The 26,305-nt window shown below is 43.4% G+C and overlaps 1 protein-coding gene across 1 annotated transcript; it reads right to left on the bottom strand.

Annotated features, from left to right (window-relative positions):
* Nucleotides 1–1,883: 1,883 nt before the first annotated feature.
* On the bottom strand, nt 1,884–25,433 carry nup155 (nucleoporin 155). Its single transcript, XM_083657469.1, has 34 exons — nt 25,295–25,433; nt 24,352–24,516; nt 23,522–23,659; nt 22,874–22,970; nt 22,587–22,657; nt 22,368–22,460; nt 21,528–21,791; nt 21,358–21,431; nt 19,526–19,617; nt 19,297–19,394; nt 18,362–18,529; nt 18,111–18,211; nt 17,185–17,355; nt 16,595–16,705; nt 16,392–16,486; nt 15,976–16,061; nt 15,568–15,709; nt 15,387–15,453; nt 14,988–15,103; nt 14,544–14,647; nt 13,866–13,999; nt 13,559–13,750; nt 11,529–11,667; nt 10,598–10,733; nt 10,346–10,499; nt 9,755–9,859; nt 9,282–9,436; nt 8,401–8,530; nt 7,792–7,905; nt 7,247–7,367; nt 7,010–7,120; nt 5,589–5,725; nt 4,765–4,871; nt 1,884–2,893 (listed from the first exon to the last, which is right to left on the bottom strand). Exons 2-34 carry the CDS (start codon nt 24,491–24,493, stop codon nt 2,755–2,757), a joined length of 4,104 nt encoding a protein of 1,367 aa, XP_083513595.1. The 5' UTR covers nt 24,494–24,516; nt 25,295–25,433; the 3' UTR covers nt 1,884–2,754.
* Between the last annotated feature and the right edge of the window lie 872 nt (nt 25,434–26,305).

Below are 26,305 nucleotides of genomic sequence, written 5' to 3'. Positions count from 1 at the left end.
CATCCCACAATAGAAGGTTACAGGAAGAAGAGTGTTCAACAGGAACCACTGTTGGAACATCCTTTATTCAAGAGTGAATATCAAGCGAGGTGGGCTGAGGTGCTTGAATAATAATGGATGAAGAGGACTGGATTGAATCCATCATCAGGAGCACTGATGTTTCTGGCAGGGAAAACAACTGGCTTGGCCATCTGCTCACTCCCCTGGGCACAAGAGTCCCATCTGCACCAATGAGGTGCTTCTCCTCAACCTGGCTGTCTCCAACCTCTGAGGTTGAACCTCATCATCACCAACTACCTGGTGGACGGACACCATGGTGGACTTTACTGACCTGGTGGGAGAAACATTCTGCAGCGTGTTTCGTTTTTGTACCGACCTGTTGGGAGACCAGCAGCAGCACCACCACCTTCTTCATCATCGGTGTGTTCTGGTAACAGGTCATCATTGGAGGTAGATGCAGTAGCTGCTGTTCTTATTTCTCCCACCAGAGGGAGGCAAATATTTTTCCTTCATGTTGTAAACATGTAGCCTATTGAAAAGGTGCTGTTCAATTAGTCTTTGGTAATACTGTAAGTATTTGGTTCACATACAGTAGCAGGCAGTTTTACTCCTTTAAGGATGTAAGAGAAAAAATAAAACAATCTTCAAACAAGACGACTTTGTGCATTGTTTTTCATTTAGTGTCATTCACATTTATGAAGCTTATAGTGCCGTTTTAACAAAATTATTAACAAAGTCAGCCAGTACTATAGTGACAGGAAGTTGCCTGTGTCCAGAGTTTCAAATGCGCTGCGGATTCGAAACTCTGGACGCAACAAGTTCCTCCCTGCCCTGTGTGGTCTTGATATGTGGTTTAACTGCAAATGCTGACATTTCAGTCCAACAGAGACAAACAACAGATGCAGAAGGGCACAAGCAAAGAGAGATGCAGTGAGGAATGGTGAGGTCTGTCCAACGAGATGAACCTGAAATAACGGAGCTCAACGAGGATCATCTCAGGAGGCCTAATTCTGTTGAGAGGCGTCAGCAGGCCACTCAGAAACATGGTGAGGAAAATATGGAAAGATTAATTGAAGATTTCAGATTTCCTTGATACATTTTCTTTACACTGAAACGCTTAATCAGTGTTTCCCCTACCATTCTACAGGCCTGGCGGGCCCGCCAGGCCAGAAAAAGATTTTTTTTTCTGCTCTCCCCAAAATTTCAATAAACCTTTGTGGCATATTATTACAATACAACAATACTGGTGTTGACAGTAATAGAAGATGCCAAATCATTCATAACAATAAGCATTTTGCTTTTAGGAGCATTGTGCCAGCGTGCGCCGCTGTTCCAAAACATGTCAACGTGTGTTGTTGCCTGGGAAACGCACATCCCATAATACAACTGTTCGCATCGCATCCCATAATAGTATGATGATACTGCGTAGGATGCCATTGAGAACAGGTTAGCTAAAAGTTTAACGTCGCCAGCGAGGTCCCCCCCCCACCGTTGCGGTCGAGGTACGTTTCGAAATCCCTCAGGGCCTGAAAATCTTTCTAGGGGAAACACTGGCTTAATGTAGCTATTTGAGCAGACTAAGTGAAAAAGGTATTAGCAAGCTGAATTCCCACACGTGAATGTTTGTTCTGCAGAGGGAAAAGTGTTCAGGGTGCTCTGGGTGAGCTTTGGGATGCTGTGTGTTACACAAGTCCCTCTCAACATCTCATCGTGCGTGTTTCTATTCATAATTATCAACCCATAATTTACATTACAATGCCGCTTTCTGCTGATAATCATTTGTAAAACTGAACACAAAACTGCATCCGTCAAGTGTCAACCAGTTTTTGTGTAGTGCGTTTGCAAGACATCTTCATACAGAAAAACAATGACAAAAACAATTTTATTTCTTTGTAAAAACAGTTTCTCATTGCAGGCCAAAATTCTTCATATAGCACTGTAAAGTGTAAACAGCACCATTATGTAAAAAAAGAGGGGGAAAGCATCAGAATTTTGTTCGTTCAAAACATTTACAATAACAAAATCACTCATTTACAACTTACAACTTGAATGTTCAATTTATCAGCGAAGCAGACAAAATGATCTCACTCGGAATAACACAAAAATAAGGTTTAGTATGTGAAACCTTTCGCAGCAGAAACTATTATGGCAAAGATATATGTACATGATTACAATTATGCAACTTTTAACTGCGTATTTTGTTTAGAGGATATAAAAAGTAGAAAAATGCTACTTTGTCAAGTGTTACATTTGAACATTAAACACCCGAGATTCCCCAAGTGGATTTGAAATCCAAGTATCACAGAACAATCATCTACAAGTGCATTTTCAATATGCTGATGATCACTGAAGTGGAATTCTGAATGAGCAGAAGCTTAATTTGATGTTTTTGTACGACGGGCTTCTCAAATATACTTTCAGTTTTCTCAAACAGCTGCTATCTGAACCCAATGAAAATTAACAGCCAACAGTGTGTCGCTTTCCAGATGTATTTCAACGTTAACGTATAGGCTTCTAACAAAATACACACATTAAATAAGTTATAAAACTCTCCGCTGCAGAGGAACCGGTGGTCTTTCACATCACCGGAAAACCCAACTGTAGTCCGTTATCATCGTCCCTTAAGCACTTGGAAATCCATCAGACAAAAACAAAGCAGCAGAAAACTATTGTGGGATAAAAAGTCATGGTGTGCTTGTTGATCGAGCTGTTTAAGGCCAACAACAGTGTTAGTTCCAGCGCCTCTCGGTGTCCTCAGTGAACTTTCTCAAGCTTGGCCTGCAGGGCCTTGAAGTTGCCAATGGTATGTTGAAGGGCTGAGTTTGGGCTGAGAGACTGCAGCTCCACAAGGTAACCGCAGATGTTGTCAAGACACACGTTAGTGAAGCGTCGTCTGAAATAAAATGAGCGAAGATGAGTTGCAAAAAAACAAAACAAAAAAAAATCCTGGAACAGGCTTTTGTGATATTCGTTCATTTTTTAACACATTGACTGCCAGCCGTTTTTTTCTTGCTGTAGGTAGCTTCTGCCAAGCCGTTTTTTGAGGATTGTGGCTCATTTTACAAGAGCCGAGGATTATTTTCTGCTTGGAGTTTGTGAACATACAATATCTCAAAAGTACTAATAGAATGTGTACTTTCTCTGTCTAAAAGAGTTACCGTAGTTTGTAGAGTTAGTAGTTATGTAAGCATTAGCAGTTGAATACAGCATGGTTTTAGCGTCAGAAAAAATATTCAGAGATAAACGGCTTTTTGTGAAATTCGATAGAACTGTCACTTTAACCATTCATTTTTGGCTCTCTCTCTCTCTCTCTCCCTCCCCCTCTCGCTCTCTCTCTCTCTCTCTCTCTCTCCCTTCCCCTCACTCTCCCTCCCTCTCTCTCTCTCTCTCTCCCTCTCGCTCTCCCTCCCTCTCTCTCTCTCTCCCTCCCTCTCGGGAGGGAGACGCACTAGGTTTAATCCTAGTGAGAGGGGGAGAGGGAGAGAGAGAGAGAGAGAGAGAGAGGGAGGGAGGGAGAGAGAGAGAGCGAGAGAGAGAGAGAGAGAGAGGGAGAGAGCGAGAGGGAGAGTTGCTTCAACTCCTCCCTCCGTGGGCGTTCAAAGCACTGAGACTGTGACGGCCGCTGCAGCCAAGAAGCTGCTGTCCTGTGCCTGTCTGCACGGCCGCTGTTTGAGGAAGTCGGCATGGACTCGCTCACTTCTTGGAGTTTTGGTTGAGAGAAGCTTTTGCGATTCTGGTCATATTTATGCTGCGTGTTTCAAAGTGTGTTCCAACTGTAATCTATTATGTAAATTTGCAATCCCGCATCGCCAGCAATCAGCGCGAAAAAGAAAGCGTTTTCCCCCATCCATTTTCATGAGAATGGCTGGGGTGAGAATGGCGTGACAAGTTAAAAAAATGCTTGCCTTCCTCTAGTCAGGAGAGCACTGTTGCCACTTAGTGGGTCGGTGGAATGGGTTGTAAACGTTCGGTGGCTCCAATAATTATATAAGAGATGTAAAAGGGTTAGATGCACATCCCACGGTCAAAAAAAAAAAAATTTTTTTTTTGACGACTCTACTCGTCGTTGGCAGTGAACAGCTGGATTGTGTTTGACGACTCAACTCGTTCTTGGCAATTAACGTGTTAAGAGTACGTCAGAGGTCAAAATGGAAGAAAATAAATCTTTTTTAACGCATATCTATAATTTCGGCTGCTAGCTAACTAAATCAACACAATAACAAAAGACGTAGTTTGATGACGTCGTGAAGTAGCATGGAAGCATGAGAGTTGTTAGGAAGATCTTTGGTTCAGAATGCGCAGCCAACCGGAATGAATAATCACACCCATCATGAGGATGACGCCATTGACAGGCGACCAAATGAAATGCACTGTTACCTTACACAACTATTTATTTTTAATGCGGAAATGTTAAATATAACTTATAAACCTCTGATAATGACTGAAGCTTGTTTGTCTAGTTTGTCTTGTTGTCCACTTTAATGTATAGACAAGACATCAATTGACGCTGATGGACACAACCTTGTGGGTCATGGCATGGTCTTTCTAACCACTAGGTTACCGTGTGGCCTGCTGCATGCCAGCAGCTAAAATGACTAAGACAGTGAGAGTGAAAGAGGATAAAGATGGAAATAAGCCCTTGGGCTTTCTTGCATTTTTAATCCTCAGCCATTTTGAATATCTTATATGGGGACTGATATTATGTTCATGTATGTATGTATGATCATGTATGTTTTTAGGTTTTGTCAAATAAAACTAACTAACCTGTCGTAGGTTGGCACTCTGCTGGGGTCGTCCACGTATCCTGACAGAAGCACGTGGATACACTCTACCAGGTGGAGAGGCTTCTTCAGCCGCTGCCAGCAGGGATCCTACAAGCAGACGACAGTGGATTATGGATTAAGTCACACAGACATTTTGTAAATTACATCTAAAATAGTAATTATAAGTCTGTTTAAGCACTTTTAAAGTAATATTCCATTTAGTTTTAACATGGCACTTGACCATTATGAAAGCCATAATAGGCTCAGGAGGTAGAGCGCGTCGTCCACCAACCAGAAGGTCGGTGGTTCGAAGTGTCCTTGGGCAAGACACTGAACCCCAAATTGCTCCCGATGGCTGTGCCAGCACCCTGCGTGGCAGCTGGCCGCCTTCGGTGTGTGAATGGGTGAATGTAGGCACATTGTAAAGCGCTTTGGATAAAAGCGCTATATAAATGCAGTCCATTTACCATTTACCATAATAAAAAAATGAATCAGCTAGGTCAAGTTTGTAGTATTCAGATTAAAAATATATATATTTTTACTTCCCCTTAACCCATTGATACCTGATGCAGCATTTGTGTGTGTATCCCTTTAAGACTGTGAACCGCATTAACGCGGTTCGCGGTCTTAAAGGGATACGCACACAAATGAGGGATATACACGCAAATGCTGCATCAGGTATGGGTTAATTTGAATGTGGCCACTAAAATAGCCTGAAAAGTAACACAACCAAGTGGAATATTTATTGCTTTAACAAACTTATATATATATATATATATATATATATATATATAAAAGATATGCATTTAATCTGGACAGGTGTACCCGTGTTTTGAAGAGCTGGTCATAGACCTCCAGAAGACGAGGCAGCTGCACTCCAATCTCCTGCATAGTGAAGGTGACAAAGCCCACGTCCCAGTTCAGGCGGCACACCTCCTGCTCCAGGAACTTGACGAGGAACTCTGGGAGCATGATGCAGAAAGACACTCGTTAGCAAAGTGTACGCACTGTACGGTAATGTAGAAAAGTGTTTCGCCCTCAGCGTAATTGATCCTGCGCGTGTTCATGTAAAACATATAGCAATAAATCTTTGTTCCCCCAATGGCAGACAAGTTTGAACAGGCCAATTATAAGAGGAGGATAATTATGCAATTGCCCACAACGCCTGCATGACCCTACAAACACGCACACGCAGAGGCATGCGTTGACATAAATGATGCATAAGGCAAGCGTAATTACATTACTGTTAACAAAAGAGTGAGCTGATACGATTTTAACGATCAGCACAGGGAAATTGAACCCCTGCAGATTTCTTGCAAAACGGTGTTCTACTTGATTTGAAAACTCTGCAGGCAAGATGGCCGCCTATACTGCCTTCTTTAGCTGGCAGAATTCCTCCCCCATAAACAAACATATCTTGGCCAATAAGTATGTAACATACAAAATAAAACAACCCGTAATGTCTTCATTTGATGTAGAATGCAGAGGACATGTAACTGTTTAGTTAAACTTGCATTCCAGGAATATTGCTCTAAAGATAACGTTAGTGGCTCGAGACTGTTTCATCCTGAAACCCACTTGCTTTGCGCCAGACACAATCGATTTGGGGGTGGAACATGCCAGGATTGGCCAACGCCAACGCCAGTGCCCAGAACGGTCAAATCAAATCATCGACTGAGACTCTTATCACCCGCCTCAAAGTATTCTCAGTGTATCCGAGATAGATATCATAGAACACGTTATGAATATAGCCACGTTATAAACAACAAACTAACGCTGGTGATCCGTATGGAAACGGTGTTACTCGAAATTTGGTCATTCAGTGGCGATTTCCTGCCATGTAACATAACTAACTAGCGGCTAATATTAGCCACAGTAGGCATTACCCATGAATGCATCGCTCTTAAAGGGCTCGCGCCGCCTGAACTACAGTAATAATCAATGGGGGAAAAAAACAAATTTTCACATGAGTGGGGCGTGTGCTAACCCCACCGTGACGTCACGATGTACCAACTATCCCATTCATTTGAGGGCACAAAAAAAAGCAGTGTTCAACCCATAGAGGGAACTTATGCCGCTGAAAATGATACAAATGGTACAATGGTAACAGTTTGGTCTCAAATGTGGAAATTTTGACCAGAATTCTTCACACACCACCCCCAAAGTCATATATATTGGTTAAAAGCTGAAAAAAGGTGTTTTGGGGGTAAGTTACACTTTAATAACAGGTAGGTGCGGATGCTTACCCAGAGGGAAGAATCTTGGGGTTCCAGCATAAAGCTTCCCCAGTGACACCAGTTTGAGACTGAGAGCCCTCATCCTGTCTGCTGGGTTCATGGCGACGCTGTCTCCCAGTTCTGAAAGATGGGACACATGATGGCACTCATCACCGACATGAGAGGTATTTTACAGCAAATGAACGGCATGGACATCTAACAGTTTTGGGAAAATGCTCAATTTGCCCAAGGTGTTACTTTGCATACCTTTCTCCATGATCTCCTGCCACAGCGAGTGCACCAGTATTGGGTCAGAGTGCCCGGCGCAGTGAATGATGGCCAGCTTGCACTCAGACAACTTAAAATGGTCCGCAAACTCCCCATAGAGCTACACAAAAGAACACAACAGTGTTGTTTATTATCATCTCCTATTCCATGTAAAAAAAAAAAAAAAAAAAAATCCATTATCGCTGGTTAGCTGTTCATTAAAGTCTCCAATAAATTAAACTTCCATTACTTTTAATCCCTGGAAATCTGTGACTGACCACATGCTGCACCAGTAGGTATAAATATAATTTCCAAGCAATAAAACCCCAGATTATTTGAACAAGTACACCCTTCCATCACTCTCTATCAAATAAAACTGCCTTTATCTGCCTGAACGATATTCCTTTGGTTTACAGTATCATGTCCCGCCCCAACATCCTGTTTCAGTGGGAACTACATCAAATCAAGGAAGTCAAGATGGCATTTAATCAGGGGTGTAATTAACAGGTTTACAATCCCTTATTCATGATAACATTGCGTGTTACCTTGGTAATGTCCATGAGCTCCGAGTCCAACTGAGAGATGACACTCTTCACTGAGGGGTGCTGGGAGTATTGTCTGATCAGGGTGTCCTGAATCTGTACCTGGATACGCACCAGCTGGGAGGGCGGGGGACAGAAAACATTTAAGTGACCACAAAGCAACACAATACACTCAGTTGACATCAAATTCAACGACTTTTCAAGGACTTTCAAGATCCTGTTAGTTGAGATCCAAGGTTAGTCATGACATTGGTCAGAATTAAGACAGCATGGAAGCCTAATTCTTATGGTCATGTGAAGACAAGAAATCCTGGTGACATCCTTGATTTTAAAACTGTTGCTATATCAATACAGATCTCTGTCACAGGGTTTTGTGTTACAGTGTTGATCCTAGAATGGAGGGTGAGAGGTACCCGAGCTGATATTATGTTATTGATGGATATGGATATATTGATGAATTTGTTTTTTAACCGCTCATTCTCTATTAAGGCCTCATTTAATTGATCAAGTCCAAGTCTAGTTGCTGCGGTGTGGTCGCTGCCCCACATACCACCATCCTCTCCTCCAGCTCATGAACATACCTCCATCCTCTCCTCCAGCTCATGAACATACCTCCATCCTCTCCTCCAGCTCGTGAAGGAACTCTCCATCGGCTCCCTGGGCGGAGCTGCAGGAGGAACTCTTCGCAGACAGGATGGCTCTGGAGATGTACTCCAAACGCTGCTTCAGGGAGATCTCAGTGCTGCATGGTCACAGGAAAAAAAAAAAAGCAAGATTCTTTTGATATTTTTTATAATGCTTTCACTTTGTAAACATGCATACCTACATAGGCGATGACAAACAATTATGCAGCAACATTGGTTGCACTGGGTAATGCCATAAAAAAATGCTTAAAATTAACTAGACTAAAAACCATATTTAAACAAAATGCTTGTGGCTACTGAAGCCTCGTTTGAAGCATGGTGCACTTTTGTTAAAAGTGCAAACCATTTTAACTAAGCACAACAGGGGGAGGCAGGGGGGAGGCTCAGTGAATGGAAGTGAAAAAATATTACATTAGTTATCAAAAGGAGATCACATAGAATAGCCTAAATGTGTGTGATTTGGTTTAAGAGATAGTTCAGAGATGCAGTAGTTTTTGGAATTTTAGTTTTTCCCACTTTCCCAGAGTCAGAAACTCTTAGATGCCTTCAGACAGATCTTGTTGTAATGTATTTGGTGTATTCTGGTTTGTCAAACAGCAATATCAGGCTATCTTGGCCCAATTGTTGAGTGTCTATGATCAAATATCATAATCATGATCTCATAGGCATCCCTTGAGCGAGGGGGGCACTTTTTTCCAAGCTTTGTCTGGGGGGAGGCCCAGTCTCAGACTTTGAAAACGCCTGATTATAGACAATATTGAATGTTAGTAGTAACCGGGATGTGTTCGAGGTTGTTCATAAACTCGTGAAAAACATGCTAGGAAGATGAAAATGTTCTATTAGGCGAACCTGTGCATGTCAGCAAGGCGAGCCAGGACATGAGCTGCCTTGCCAAAGCTACGGCTCTTCTCGTAGTAGCGCCACAACAGGTCCATGTTGCGGACCTTACTCTGGTCCTGCTTGATCATGTGCATCAGGTGCTCCTCCAGGTACGGAGAATTCACCTGGACCACGGAGACAATAAAGACCATCAGATGGAGACCATGCTATCATACCGAGAATGTTAACAGACACAATTTACTCATGGATAGTATTATACACACGTACAAAAATATGTAAGATTAAAAAATGATTAATCAATTGATAGACAACTTATACATTATAATTCTGATATCCGTTTGAGTAATTTATCAAGTAAAAACACAGAACCATTTGCTTTTCTCTGTTTCGTATGATTATAAAATGACATTTTTTGTTTGTTTTTTGGGTGACGGTCAGACTAAGTATGCCCTAACACACACGGACAAGACCTGCACAGATACCTCCAGCAGCTTGTCAGTTAGGTCGGCCAGGATCAACCAGTTGTAGAGGGCGATGTGAAACAGCTCGTCCTGCGACCTCTGGGCCAAACCGAGCATCTGCTCAAACTGCAAGGGAGTGGAGAACCATCTCATTATACATGCAAATCACTTCACACTACTAGGGCTGGGTATTGGGAAGGACCTCACGATACGATACGTATCACGGTACATGTGTCACGATACGATTGTATCACGAAACATTGCGATACAATACATATTAACATATTATATATTGCAATAATCTACATCATTTACTGAAAATCTTATTTGCTGTGTACCACCCAGGTAGTGTAATAATATGTACATCACTTTATATTGATAACTTAGTGGACAAATTGAGTCAAAACTACTGAGTGTTGAGTCTGTTACTGAACGCACTGAAATGAAAAGTATTCTTATTGTGTCACAGAGCACACAGCTGTGCAAAAAATCGATATGGCGATATATCACGATACTTTTCTGAAATATCGATACAGTATTGTGGGAAAAAATATCGCGATATACCCAGCGGCTGGATGCACACGACGCACCGGCTGTCCCCTGGTTACTCACATGGGCAGTAGCTTCTTCATTACTGAGCATGTTGGGGTCGGAGGTCATGACCGGAGGCCCGGGCTGCTTGGGGACGCTGGGGGACTGAGGGGCGGCCTTGCTCTGGTTCACCAGCTCCTGCATGGTGTCTGTGATGCACTTATAACACGACAGTCTAGAGCGATGAGAGAGGTGGGGGGAAACTGTGTTAGTGGCGACCCATGGTCATGGCACGGGTCATACGCCATGCGTCCGAAGTTTCCTGGAAGTTACCTTTCCTGGAAGGCCTGCTGTCCCGCCCGGTCCTCCTCTGGCTCGCCGTTCTTGTAGAAGTGGGGTCCCAGCCTCTGCGGGTCCTTCTTGTCTGCTGCGGTGAGGCAGAGCTCCAGGACACCCTCATAGAAACGGACTAAGAGGGTTTAACACGATTAATATACAAAGTATATGAAGAGAGGAGGAAAGGGTGTGCATTTGTAAAGGTAAAGTCCCACTGATTGTCACACACCTGAGTGTGCGAAATTTGTTCTCCGCATTTGACCCATCCCCTGGGTGAGCGGTAGCAGCGCCGCGCTCGGGAATCATTTGGTGATCTAACCCCCCAATTCCAACCCTTTTGATGCTGAGTGCCAAGCAGGGAGGCAAATGGGTCCCATTTTTATAGTCTTTGGTATGACTCGGCCGGGGATCGAACTCACAACCTCCCAGTCTCAGGGCGGACACTCAAACCACAAGGCCACTGAGCTGGTTGTCCCTATGCTTTATATAAATGATATAAGCTTTATAAAAGATGTTCAATTCTACTCTGCTTAAGCTTAAACTCCAGCGTAAGACAGATGTATTCAATGATAAACGCTCTCTGGTAATATTACAGATTAGAGAGACTGAGTGATGATTATATTGCTTTTTATTTTATTTTATTGTATGTTAAGTTGAGTTGTGAGCCTTATCTGTGATGCCTGCATTAATTGAACCAGAGAAAAAGGGGTTGATGTGATGCTACATGTACTATGAGATTTTTGTTTCCTGTGTGTGTTTTAGTTGTATTGTTTGTTTGTGATAATAAAAAAAAAATATATATATATATATATATATATATATAAGACGTTCAATTATGTTTACTGACTGTGCTTAGCTAGACACCTTCTCTGTAAAGTCCTCTGAGACATGCTTGTGAATTAGGGCTATAGAAATCAACGTTAACTACCTTGTCTGTACTGGGAGCAGACCAGCGGCAGGTCTGTGTGGTGGCTGATCTGCTGGTAGAGCCGCAGCGACTCTCTCAGAGTTCTCTCTTTATCCACCTTGTTCTGGATCTGCCTGGAGCTCTGCAGCAACTCGTTAGCCTGGGCGGGAGACGGAGGGGAAAGCAAGTTTAGTATTTAACCGCAAGAGCGGTTTGGGAACCTACACACACATTTCTGGCTGCCAGTCAGGTCTCAACCCTAACAAGATGTTAGTTATGTTAATGCATAATCCTATTCATTCATAAAATCTCAGCAGCCCGCGCTTAGTGGGAAGCCACAAATGAAGAACGGAGAAAACAATGAGAGGTGCGACTGCTAGGCGTTTCACAGACTAGTTGACACTATGCATCATAGTTGACTAATCTGTGGTTTTAAGAATAAATAAATTGAACCGATTTGTTTGAACAATCCAATCGGTTTTCTACATTATGCCATGTTGAATAAAGACAGAAATGGAAAGACTCTCGTCTATGTTGTTACTGCAGTCAAACAGTCGTACAATATCTCCAGTTCAGACAAGTTGCTGGGGTTTGAATAGCGGCTCATTTGTAAACGGCCTCTCAGAGCCAATCAGGACTCTGCTATTTCACATAGCCCCAGGTAGGTCCCCGCCTACATTAGTTAAAGTCCCTGGAAACCAGAAATATTTCTTTATTATTTAGCATTTTGAGTTCATCACATCACAGGACCCTATGTTAATAAGCTACCAGCCAAATTTGAACGATGATGAACGTTGCAAAGTATATAAATTTAGGTTTGACAGGTGTGGCAAAACGCATGAGATTTCATTATTTTTTAGAGTGTACTTTCTCCCGCGGAATGTGTGGGCGTGTCCGTCTGCAGCAGGGACATTTATCTCCTCCGAGAGAGAGAGCGCGAGAGAGAGGGGGGGGAGGGAAACGGAGAAAGAGATCAAGTTACACAGCACTTGCGAGTGTGTGTGTGTGTGTGTGTGTGTGTGTGTGTGTGTGTGTGTGAGAGCCACCAGCCTGTGTGTCTCTCGCTCTCTCACTAGTCGAGAGAGAGAGAGAGAGAGAGAGAGAGAGAGAGAGAGAGAGAGAGAGAGAGAGAGAGAGAGAGAGAGAGAGAGAGAGAGAGAGAGAGAGAGGCACATGGCCTGGCTGAAACCCGACACCTTGCTAATCTCACAAGCATAGCGCTTGGCAGACGCACACAGAGGGAGACGGACAGCAAGGGAGCGCTGTCACTGGGGGCAAAGAACGGACTTGCCATAGGTGGGTGCGGATTGCGCGCGTGTACAAAGGTTATATAGAGCTTATGACTTCATAAGCTCCTGCGTTTTAGCACCTCACGCACTGCTGTCTTCAATGAGGAAGTACTTTGTAGAATCTTGTAGAAAAGTGGCGATTTTAAGGCTTTGGGTTGAAAGTAATGTATAATAATTTCGGAGGCACAAAATTACTAACATAAGACCCTAAATAACATAGTTAGAACGTTTTTGTGGATTTTGATTTCCAGGGACTTTAACCCTTTACTGGCTGTTTTTTTAGACCTTTTTGACAAAAATCTATAATTTTTATTGGTTGAGAAAATATGATATATCTCCCGTGACTAGTCGACTATTTCTTGGGAGTAGTCGATGACTAAGATGCAGTAGTTGTGAATGTCCTAGTCACTAGTGACTGCAATGGGGCAATAGCTCCGACCCTAGTTGTCAGATTTCACCCCAAAAAACGTTGCTTGCGGTTTAAAAACCAAATATGAGGTTATGCATCTAGACAACCAGGAAGATGCTTCACAAAAAATTCACACACCACGGAAAAGCGAATTCTTCAGACCCTTGAAGCCATGATGAAGACAAATGCAACATTCAACTGTATTTTTTAAGCCTTAAGGAATTTAATTGAGATAATTCTGCTTTTAAGACCTTTCAAGCACGTGATGGCACCCTGGAATGAATGGCTGCCATGCACACCGGCATGTGTGACTGTGTGTGTGTGTGTGTGTGTGTGTGTGTGTGTGTACGTACTTTGGAGCAGACGCTGTCATCGCTGCTGTACAGCAGGGGGCAGGTGTCCCGCAGGTGATTGCTGATGGCATCCACGGAGGCATTGTCTTTAATGTAGACATTGATGAGCGCTGTGATGAGAGCTCCGGTCAGCTCCTTGCCGCGGATCACTACATCTTTGAAGCTCGCCCCCTTCATTTGCTCCTGGAACTCCTGCGGGCGCAGAACAAGTTTAGAGCCGAGGCAGATGGAGCAGATGACGGTACGGGCGGGCTTTGTGTCCGTGCTGTGGGGGATGATGTGTTTGTGCACACATGCGTGTACCTACCTTTGGCAGTTCAATGATGATGAGGCTGAACTGATGATCACAGAGAAGCTTCCAGAGGGCCAGTGTCTGACAGCAGCGATGCACTAACTGCTGGATTCCCTGCAGAGAGACCTTCTCATACACCTGGGCCTTGGCTGCACACAGGAGGTGGGGGAAAGAGAGAAAACAAATTGTTTCCGTTGTTGATACCTCCAAGTTTAAGATTTCCTTACTCCTACTGGTAGTAGACTGAGAACATCAGTGAATTCTGTATGTCAAGTAGGGCTGCTTGATTATGACAAAAATCATAAAATCACGATTATTTTGACTGATATTGAGATCACGATTATTTAACGTGATTACTCATTGACGTTGGCAACATCATGTATTTGCAAAATGTGTCTTTTTAATACTAGATGTCTTTGAACTTTAAATATAATTTAAGGGAAAAACAAGGAAATAAATGAAAATAAAAGTATTATTATTTCTAGATAAATAAATAGGCTAACTAAAAATATTAATATATAAAAAATAATCATAATTGTTTTATCTCGATTACCGTATCTTGTTTTCATAATTGTGGGAATCCAAAATTGTAATTGAGATTAAAATCCGATTAATTGAGCAGCCCGATGTCAAAGTGCAATAAATCACCCCCAGAAAATAAAAAACAAGGCATCGATCACACTGATCACTCACTGTGAAATTTCCTCTGAAGCTCCTGCTGGACCTGCTGAGAGCTGGCACCGTCAGGGCGCATGAAGCCCAGCAGCCTCTGTTGTAGGTTGGCAGGGGAGCTGAAACTACCCGGGGATGGAGGGGTTTACAGATGTTATTCAGCAGAGAAGGGAAATGACACCAAGCTCCAATAGACAGCTTTTGCAGATAATGATCCCATTCATAGGTTCAAATTTGAATGTAAATTTATTTTCTACATTAGCTACAATGACCATTAGTTATGTTAAGTTCAGAGAAGCATTCGTTAGCAACGTTAGACAAGTAAACTCCAAGACAAGACTCTGCAGTACTACTGAACATGGCACAGGTGTGTGTATACACAAATTATTCCAGTCTTCTAGGCATCAACGCACCTATGGGCTCCACACACGACTAAGCAGGGGGAGAGAGAGAGAGAGACGTTACCTGTCGGCACCCAGAGAGGAGGGGCTGAACTGAGAGTTTTTATCGAGGAACTCTCTCAAACCCCAGAGCTCCAGAAGGATCGTCTCCAGATCAGGCGAGCCGACAGTGCTTTCCAGCTGGGGAGAGATAGGGGTGAGAGCATTGATTAGCGACTCTTAGCATCATTTAATCTCATAAGTATGATCATTATCATCTGTTGTAAAGGGCTGCATAGTGTCATTATAGGGCTGTACGGAATGTAAAAAAAAAAAAGCTTGACTTCTGTCATTTGTTCCTCAGCAGCAGTTCCATCATAAATCATAAACCGCATTCGGACGCTGATTTAAAATTCTTGAATGTCAACATTACGAGCGACGCTTCAAACTATTCAGTACAGCCGTATGTTACTATGATACTTACAATGCTGACAGTCTGATTGCCTGTGCTAATGGTCTTCTCCACAGCAAGACTCCCATCCCAGATACTTCTGTTACAGTCAAGTTAGCAAGGAACCAGAAAGAAAAGACACTTCCTTCAGTATATATATCAAATCGGTATTATGTCAAATCAGTACAGGATTCCGTTTGTTCACTGAACTGACCCCAGAATGCGGGTGAAGTAGACGCAGATGCCGTTGTGTTTGCCCGAGAAGATGACCTCCAGGCTCGCCGACATGGGCGTGATGGGGGCAGACCCAGAATGAATGGGCATGAAGGGTGTGGAGAAAGCTGGGGGCACGACGCCTGTGGGGCAACGGAACAAACACACAACCCGTGACAAAGGATACCCAAAAGATCTCCACCCAATACTGGAACCAGAGGTGACATTAGACTCTCTCATGGTCTGTCAGACAGGGTCGTAAAAATAATTCTGTCATATTATATTATTACGGTACTTGTGTTAAAATAACAGACAGACTTTAGATTTTTTTTTTTGTCAGTTAAAACAATATTTGGTAAAAGATTTCACTGACTGGACCGCTGCCCTGGTATTCTGCTCTGGTATTTACCTGGAGCCGGAGAGCTCATGATGGGTCCGACGGTGCTGGGAGGCGTCATCGCCGAGGGGAATCTCATCTGAGCCTCTCCTCCATACCTGATCAACACAATGTGGTGAAAACGGACCTTGAGGCCTATATTTCCCCAAATTCTCAGACAGAATTAATATATTCAACGAATTGCGTTTGATTTCACATTTATTCGAATAGGAAAACATATGTAATTCCATCCCGACATGGATTGAATCTGCATATGTTATTATTTATTTTTCTGGTATATTGTTTTATCACAGAATGTATGCAAATATTTAGTACATCCACATCTTATATCCAGCCATTCAGATGGAGAGACAGAGAAAGTGAAAGTGAGAGAAATATATATATATATATATATATATAAATATAACTTCTATATAACCAAGTCTGACCTGAAGAAGGCTCTGGTGGCCCACAGTGAAACCTCTCTGTCACAAGCAGCACTGGAACAAGCCAGGATCAGAGCTGTGGCACATGCTTGCTCCTCCTGAAGAGAGGAGTCATCATTCCAGGACATGATACACAAAGTGTGTGTGTGTGTGTGTGCACACACACACACGCATGAGTCAAACTGTGAAAAATGATGAATTCTTACCCTGTGCAGCTTAAAGAAGCGTTCGATCTCTTCACTCTCTCCTCCAGTACAGCTCACGAGCAGGTGACGAAGCTGGTCCACTGGCCGCAGCTTGTGGAAGATGTGGCTCCCCTGGAGGACAGCAAAGAGTTTACACTTAACGGAGCATACCAGATTTATTGCATGTTCTAAGAAACTGTGTCCATAATATAGCTCCTTTCTCTCAGCTCCAGCGCCCTTTCCTCATTAAAAGGAAGAGGAAGCGTTTGCAACGTGCAGAAAAGCGCTGGGTGACGCATGAACCGCTTCTTACCGCTGGACGATGGAGAAATGGGACATTGTTGTAGGCTAATCATTGGATTTACGTTATATCTGCCATGTGGTAAGCCTTGCTTGTTCTACAACACTGTATTGTTAGTAACGTTACTGCTAGAAGTGCTAACATTACGTTAACCAGGTGGTTAGTGCAGATGGTAATCTGGTAAGCTAGCAGCAGGCGTTCATCATCCGTTTCTCCTCACAAAGAGCCCTCCAGGGGGCGCTATGTTGACTTGACACACGCCCCTAAGACATTAAGCCCCATGCAAAGCAGTAACATGACAGACTATAACCTTTGCAGAGAGGAGGACAAACTTCTGTGGAGGGATGTTGTGTTGCTGCACCACCACAGGGGAGTCGGTGATGGGGACCTCGTCCTTGTTTAGAGGAGTGGAGATCCTGGACGGCCTCTCCTCGTTAATGGCACAGAGAGCCCAAGAGTGGCCATCTACGTTAGACATCATCTGCAATGGAACAGACAAGAACATCTACATCAGACATCATGACCGCAACGTAACAGAAGTTTGAGATCCTACCAGTGGAGAGAGAAGCTTGGCATTATGTGGGATTTTGACATACACATTTTAAAAGCTGGGGTGCATTGATTCATTTGGGTGCTGTATTTTATTTTTTAATGAAGCATTTTCAAGGCAATTCATTTATTTTCAAAACATTGAAGGTCTCTTAAGCCTTTGGCATAGTCTTCGCGCCCAGCCAAGCGCATAGGGCGCGCGGCGATTTTGACGTCATCGCACGGGGCGTGTCGGGGGGCGAGGCCTGAGCGCGGCGCGACCATGGAGATTTTTCTATCAGCGCGTCGGGTTTTGCTGCCTGTGCCTGTGAGATCTCCGTGGTAGGCTATCAGCGGATATCTGCTGTGATTGAGTCCTCACCGTCCTCATCGTCGTAAAGTCGCCTTCGAAGCAGGACGTTCGATTATAACGAACTAGTTGTGTGGCTTAGCCTTCCCAAATGTTGAGGGTCGTTTTTTTAGAATTTAATACATAGAATTGGGAATGTTACATTCAATTTCATTCAGACTGCCTGGCACTAATCGCCGCCATTTTCCCCTGGAGCTTCCACAGGAGGAGGGGGGTGGGAGGAGCGAGCTGCGCACTGACTATGTTCTCTTTTGGCTCGCGCAGAGTGCGTGCGCCCTCCGCGGAGCCCCGCCTCCAGCGCGTGCACGAAGAGTATGCCAGACGCTTCATGCTCCTACCTGAGACTCCATCAGGGGCTTCTTGAAGGGGAAGGAGTCGTGGTTGATGCACCACAGAATGTCGCTGTCCTCCGTCTCAGATGCAGCCATCAGCAGAACACCTGCAAGATGAAAGAGGAAGTTATTACAGCTACAGGCACATCTGCCTTCTTGCCTCAGGCTGGGAAAAGTACCCAAAAGTGTCGACCACGACACTACCAGTACAATTTAGGGTTGACATATGTAAAAGGGCATAAACCGCAGACTGTTACCTTTGCTGTGTAGAGCCTTGTGGACCTTTGCAGGCTTCTGCAGGGTGGAAGAGGCAGAGAAACCTGGTGGCAGACGGACATGGAGCAGGGCTAGCATGCTCGGTCGCACTGCAACATGCTTCTGGTGTTGGGGGCCGAAAGGTATGGTGCTAAAGTACAAACGGACGCCTAAAGAAACAGAAAATAAGTACAGAAATATGTCAAGTACAGACAATTACAGAAAAAGCTAAAACTACTGTTCCCTATCACTACTCTTTGCAGGGTTCCTTCCTTATTTTGCAATTAAATTCCAAAATGTTAACATAAATTTATAGCAAATTTCAATGACTGTTACATAAAGTAACCTTTACAATTAGTGTACATTGAAAACGTGCCTATACCTTGAAGAATGGCATATTTCAAATTAAACCCTAAAATGTATTCAATACATCCACCAATTAACAAATATAAAGAAAATCTGAACAAAAGTGCCTTCTGAAGTTTTTCGCCCTGTCTAAAGAACATTTGTCAGTTGACATTGACAATGTTTTGAATTGCATGAAGACATTTTGCATGACAACAATATATAAAATAATAAATATATAATAAATATATAAAAATCATATGCTTGCTTTATCAGAAATGTGCTTTGGTCACTCACTTAATCCCAGAGGCTTTAACCTGCTTGCTGGTTAGCGAGCGACGAGATGTTTTGCATGGCGAGGATGGCAAGAGGAAGTGTGTGAAAAAGGCTCACAGCAACCGTGCTACGCTGCCACCAGCTGCATCTTAGCCTACTCATTTTTGTTGCATTTTTCCACATTTCTTTTGTGCACATTCCAAAAGTTTAAATTTTATTTTCCAAAAAAATGTTAAGCCTAGGAGAAAGATATTAAAATTCACTAACTTTTCCAGGATTTTCATGACCATGGGAAGCCCGCGTTTGCTATCATTACCTGCATGAGTGACAGCTAGCAGGTGGCAGTCTGAGGACTCAGTTCTGTCAATCACAGAGATCTGGACAATGGGTTTGAAGACAGAACGATCGATGGTCCTGCAAAGAGAGACGAGCCCGGAATCAATATAGACAACTTGGGAACATGATGCTTAGTCTTCCATAAGGAGAAACAATGATCGGTGTGAAGGCAAGACATGATGACTGAGGTGCGACAAACCCAAACGGACCTGGCGATGTTTCCAGCAGCGGCCACAACAGAGCTCTGTGACATGGTGGCCACACGACTCATCCCTTGGCCATCAGCACCCAGGTCGTACACCTGAAACACACAACAATCTGCTTAACACCCAAATTACAGCTGCAAACATTAATTGACAACTATTCAATTTATCGCCAACTATTTTGTTAATTGTTTTTTTTAAGTCAACATTCTCTGATTGCAGTTTCTTAACACATTGACTGCCAGCCGTTTTTTTCTTGCTGTAGGTAGCTTCTGCCAAGCCGTTTTTTGAGGATTGTGGCTCATTTTACAAGAGCCGAGGATTCTTTTCTGCTTGGAGTTTGTGAACATACAATATCTCAAAAGTACTAATATAATGTGTACTTTCTCTGTCTAAAAGAGTTAGTTTGTAGAGTTAGTAGTTATGTAAGCATTAGCAGTTGAATACAGCATGGTTTCAGCATCAGAAAAAATATTCAGAGATAAACGGCTTTTTGTGAAATTCGATAGAACAGTCACTTTAACCATTCATTTTTGGCTCTCTCTCTCTCTCTCTCTCTCTCTCTCCCTCCCCCTCTCGCTCTCTCTCTCCATCCCTCTCGCTCTCCCTCCCTCTCTCTCTCTCTCTCTCTCTCCCTCCATCTCACTCTCCCTCCCTCTCTCTCTCTCTCCCTCCCTCTCGGGAGGGAGACGCACTAGGTTTAATCCTAGTGAGAGGGGGAGAGGGAGAGAGAGAGAGAGAGAGAGAGAGGGAGGGAGGGAGAGAGAGAGAGCGAGAGAGAGAGAGAGCGAGAGTTGCTTCAACTCCTCCCTCCGTGGGCGTTCTTCTTGGCTGCAGCGGCCGTCACAAGCTTGTCTGCTTTGCTGCTGTCCTGTGCCTGCATGTCTGCGCGGCCGCTGTTTGAGGAAGTCTGGATGTACTCGCTCGCTTCTTGGAGTTTTGGTTGAGAGAAGCTTTTGCGATTCTGGTCATATTTATGCTGCGTGTTTCAAAGTGTGTTCCACCTGTAATCTATTATGTAAATTTGCAATCCCGCATCGCCAGCAATCAGCGCGAAAACGAAAGCGTTTTCCCCCATCCATTTTCATGAGAATGGCTGGGGTGAGAATGGCGTGACAAGTTAAAAAAATGCTTGCCTTCCTCTAGTCAGGAGAGCACTGTTGCCACTTAGTGGGTCGGTGGAATGGGTTGTAAACGTTCGGTGGCTCCAATAATTATATAAGAGATGTAAAAGGGTTAGATGCACATCCCATGGTCAAAAAAAAAAAAATCATTTTTTTGACGACTCAACTCGTCGTTGGCAGTGAACAGCTGGATTGTGTTTGACGACTCAACTCGTTCTTGGCAATTAACGTGTTAAATGTGATTTTGTGTTTCTTTCTTTACTCCTCTGACAGGAAATTGCATATCTTTGGGTTGTGGACAAAACAAGACATTTGAGGACATGATCTTGGCCTTTGGGAAACACTGATCGTCATTGTTCACCAGTTTCTGACATTTTATAGAGCTAATGGATTAATAGAGAAAATAAATCGACAGATTAATCAACAATGGAAATAGATGTTAATTTAATAATTTTCTATCCTTTTTCCTGCATTTATTTTTTGTTTTTGCTGAAAGTGATTTTTTTTATGGTCACTCATGATTCTGTGGAAGACTGGTTGGCTGGGTTCTAGCCTTAAAACTCGTTATATAAGGATTTTTTTAAATGTCTATGGAGAAAATGAATGGGGAATTCACTTCGGGGGCAAGACATGTCACATGACTGTTGTCTTGAGCTCTATTCGATTAGAAATGGTCATAGATCTGAAATAGTGACATGACGGAACATGTTATACCTGCAGGACTCCTTTCTCAGAACGCGTGAAGAGGGTGTTGCGGGAGTTGTCGACAGCAATCTGCACAATGGGGTCTGCGAAGCACAAGGAAAGAAAATATCAACATGAGCGAAGTTCATCCGGAGCACCGACTGCTTCTGCTCCACGTGGAACTGTGTCCCTCTCCTCACCGTCTTCGGAGAAGGAGAACTGGAGCACGGAGGGGATGAGGAAGGACAGGGTGCTTTTGGAGTGGTTGATCTTCCCGCAGCGCTGGCTGAACCAGCCCGCCTCGGCCTGGTAAGCGATCTCATACAGGCAGCCGTCCTTCCCTGCCATGAAGATGCGGCCCAGGTCTGTGGAGGTGACGGCCAGCATGTAGGTGTTGTCCGTCGGGATCGAGAACAGGGGGTCTGGAAGCAGCTGCATCCCACCGGACATGCTGTCATTCAACCCTACAACAAAACAGATAAAGATGATTCAGATAAGCCAAGGTGTGTGTGTGTGTATAATATACACACACAGACGAGTAATTAATACCAAGAACCGAGATCTGACCTAGATTCTCTCCATTTCACACCAAAATTTAGAGAAAGTACGGAAGGTAGCCTAAACACAGTGGACAACGCGGCCTTCATCAGGGTGTGTTGGTTTTGCCCCATTTGACTTGTCTTGTCTACTACTGCTTCCTATTGGGAATGAATCACCTATTCAATCTCAGCTCTTCATCTGAAGTACAACAAAAATCCCATTAGATGGCGACATTTTGAAGCAAACAAACTGCACATTAGAAATTACATGGCTATGCTTCTCATCTTCATCTTCATATTTGCCTATCTGAGGAATATCTGACACTTCTTTGCACGGTAATGTATTCAGCTCGAGCCTTCAAGCTGCCCTGCATCCTCCAACACGTCACTTTTTGTGTGTCTTTGAGGCAGCTTTTATTGCATCGCTACGCAAAAGGATTTTTAAACTGCATTCCTGGGAATACCTAGAGAGCTTAGTTGAGGTGCGGAGGGAGGACTTACCGCCCTGGCCCTTGGGAAAACTGAGCCCCAGGATCACTACATCCACAGAAGTGGCCAAGACCAAGAGGTAGTGGATGTGTGGCTGTAAAATGCCTGAGAAGGGGGGGGGGGGAATATAAAAATAAATTAATGTACGTATATATATATATATATACACACACACACACAGTATATATATAATTATTATATTAATTGTGTTAAAATGTTCTACACACATACCTTGTTTTGGCTTTACCAGACCAACTGACAGAATGGTTTCAATGAGACCATCGAAATAGGCCACATCACTTCTGCAAGGGGGGAAATAATTAGATTTAAGTACACCGAGCCCTGCTTTTAAATGGTCACATATTGTGTTGTTCGTATTGAACAGTGTGCCATGGGGGGGGTGAGAGTATTCAGGCTGTCTGGTTGAAATGAAAGCCTGAAGACACTCTGCCCTCTACATCACATGGTTATAAATACTGTTGATCTAATCTAATTTCCTACAATGTAAATGTACCCACCCATCTTCATAATTCCACATGAAGATGTCATTGTCAATGGTAAGCCACGCGCGACATATCTCGGGAAAAACTCCCATCATGCAATTACATTGCATATCTACAAAAAATGGTTAAGGTAGCTTTAAACTCTCTTGGGCATCTCTTTGGTAAAAAAATAAAAAAAAATTGTAATCTGGCAACAAACAAGACATCAACTTCAGTGTTTCCCATACATAGGTTCATCTATGGCGGCCTGTCACAATATCGGCACAAGATATTAACAGCTGTTCAATGTATTATAGAAATGATCCAAAGCTATTTCTAATTTCCCTTCTGTCATGCATCATGTCATGTTTGTCATTTGCTAATGCATGCACAGACTAGTAGCACACTGTATTTAAATCAGACAGACCCCTCCCATTGTGAAACAAAAGTCTAACTTTCCTTTTTTTGTTGTTGCTACAAACTAGTAATTAATCAAACCACATTGTAAATTGTCAAACTGTGGGAAACACTTGACATTTTGCATTGCAGGTCTGAGGTTTTTATCTTTTATTTAACCATTATTTACCCAGGCAAGCAATTAAGAACAGATTCTTATATACAGGTACACTTCTGGGTCCAGCTCCGTGCAATAAATGGCTGTTTTGCTGGTTGACAAAAGGATACGGCTGAACTGCTCCACCAGCTCTGGGGGCAGAGGCACCCTGCGGACTGCACTGAGCTCCGGGAGGTTTGGCACACTGAGCAGCCCGGGTCCCTGGAGGGGGTAGTCCATGTCAGACACCCCGGACAGGGTTGGCAGATCTGCAAGACAAGGACCACAAACAACAACTCTGAACTCAACTCTTGGGCTCAGTGGTTAGCAGTTAGCAATGTTGCCTCACAGCAAGAAGGTTGTGGTTTCATAGCCTACCGTAAAAAGTATTTTCTGAAACCAAACCAAGCAGGTCTATAAGTTATTGTCAATGATGACGATAATTAAAAGCAAACTACAGCTGATTGATGACACATATTGGCCCAACTCACGTTCAGAACGGACAATAGCCTATTAGACGATCAGCTGGGGATATTCTCTTTCTTTCTTCTCTACAGGGGGAGTTTCACTGAGAGCAATGCTCTCTTTTTCAGGAGTGCCCTGTTCACATTCTCACACACATTCATACCTGGGAGCTGACCAGTACAACCACATATTGAACTTTAAACTGATGGAAGAAAACTAAAGGTAAGAATAGGCTATTATTGTTATTTACCTGTAGCCTGTGAGCAGTGAATTCACCGTTTAATTTTTTTATTGTTTTTGATGACTCTTGCTTTCATCCTTTCGTGCATATTGCCTTTAACACAGGACAAGTGACGTTCCGTACGGGACGAACCCAACCCTTTTGACCCAAATACGGGGTGGCTAATACGGGACGGTTGGCAACCCTAACAGAGAGCGTTCTGCCTAGTGGCAGAGCAGTGTGTTGTCTCATCTCCCTCCCGGGAGCTGAACTCACTGTGAGCGTGGACGCAGAGCAGCTGGGACAGGTCGGGGAAGCAGCGGTCCTCCTGCAGGTGTCTGTCGATCAGCCGGCCCGAGCTCTCCAGCGCCTCTGCGAGCACAGCAGCGGGGCTGCTGGCTCCAACGCTGGACGGCATGGCTGCTGCGCTACCACTGCTATCTGCAGGGACAAGAGACCATTTTCAATTTAAAAATGTCACACTTTCTCCAGACCTTGATTTGTTTTGAAGATTATGTCTGATGTTCAATATGATTCACGCAGATAGATCTTGCCCCTGCTATAACTAGGCCATATCTCATATGCCTGTATAACGTAGATGAAGATTGTCATGTTCACAGCTACAAATATCAGAATGTGAGATGATTGGTATGGTTCCTACACGGTTTCAGTTTAAAATTCCATATTTTCCCCAGGCCATAACGTTAATAGGCTATGTTCTTGACTGGATAGAGCATCCCTCTATTCAGTGCTTCTCAAACTTTTTAACGTCCTAAACTGACACAAATTAGACCACAGACCGCCATCTGATCAGATTTTGTCGCAGGGAGGGTACCCCATCTTATCAGATTTTTGCTTTTGGATGTTTTACAGGAAGTGTATGAAACAGAAGACCAAAATAGTCATACATTCTGTCATTGTGTTACTTATGGATGGAATTATAGTGAAAATAAATGATTCACCTTTTTGCTGGGGACCCCCTAATTACCGTATTAACGTATGTGTGTAACGTTAACAGCAAACCTCACCGTTGTCAACAACGGTTGTAGACTCTAGAAGGCAACTGTTTCTTTCTGGCACTCAGTGCTAAGCTAACGGTAGAATAGGTGTTTAGAGCTAACCTAGCTAGCTCTCAAATCAGCAGGCAAGCTAAATGCTAGCTAGCTATGGCTAATAAACGCGCGCGCTGAGTGTTTGAAAATAAACGAATTTACTTTACCAGATTAAAATGACTCCGCGCGACAGTGTCTTCTTTGGCTATGAAATTTGTTGACAACTTCTGCAATATTTATTTGTACAAACACAACAAACCCGGCTAGCAGCCCGCCAACAACCTCATGCACTTGTGCAAAGTTGAAAGGTTACGGCGGATGATGACGTCATCGTCTGTCTTCTTCTTCTTCTCCTTTATTTTTAGGCGGTTGGCTTGCATTACCGCCACCCTATGATCTGGAGTGCACTCCGTTACTGTCTCTGCTCCATCCTTCTTGCCATCTCTTTTAATGTGTCTTTTAATTGGCCCTCTAATCACAAACACCATGCAGAAGAATTCTAAACAATTGAAGTGAATGGTGACCAACTTTTAAATGTAAAAAAAAAGCCTCCATGGCATAATACAAGTCACCACAATCCCTGAGATGCCAAGTTCACTTGAAAAGATGTAATTTACAGATCCACACCGTTTTTAGCTGAAATCTTCACTGTAACCATGTGGGGAAAGAAGACCTCTCCATTCTTGGAGAGTAGATAATGAATTTATTTTCATTTTTGGTTGAACTTATCCTTTAAAATGGCAGTCTGACTCTGAACAAATCAGCATCCTCCCAGTTCTATCTTCACCGACCCAGAGCAATTTAGAGAGAGTGGTGTCAGCGGAGGACCAAAACAGCCAGGAAGGGGTCTCGCGCTACTTTTGAAGGCTAAAATAAAGCTGATAATGTACAATTAGATTTTTTTTTTTTTTTTTTAATCAAAGTACAACACAAACTGTCCATTTTGCTGCAACTCGACAGTGCTGCTTAATCCAGGACCTTACTTCCTGGAACTCTTGAGAGTAAAAAACGGGTCCATTGGAGTGAATGGAGATGTCGCGACTCTTCTATATGCCTCTGCACCGACCCACTGCAAGGCAGCTGTCATGGCCACCAGGTCACATAACAATGTATGTGAACATCTTTCATTTCAAAGCCTGGAATGACAAAAGCAGCTGACACTTGTCCTGATTTAGGAC

The sequence above is a fragment of the Poromitra crassiceps genome (genome assembly GCF_964638095.1).
Source record: "Poromitra crassiceps genome assembly, chromosome: 21".
In the NCBI taxonomy this organism is placed as follows: Eukaryota; Metazoa; Chordata; class Actinopteri; order Beryciformes; family Melamphaidae; genus Poromitra; species Poromitra crassiceps.
Note: the sequence above shows the minus strand (reverse complement) of the source record. Positions and strands in the feature narration are given on the sequence as shown.

What these genes read in the sequence shown, in the direction of transcription:
- nup155 (XM_083657469.1), bottom strand. Translation starts at nt 24,493, where the DNA reads ATGCCGTCCAGCGTTGGAGCCAGCAGCCCCGCTGCTGTGCTCGCAGAG. An exon ending in CAAGGCTCTACACAGCAAAG is followed by an intron (nt 18,212 to 18,361) that starts GTAACAGTCTGC and finishes TTCATCTTGCAG; the next exon opens with GTGTTCTGCTGATGGCTGCA. An exon ending in ATGAAGAAGCTACTGCCCAT is followed by an intron (nt 9,860 to 10,345) that starts GTGAGTAACCAG and finishes ACTCCCTTGCAG; the next exon opens with TTTGAGCAGATGCTCGGTTT.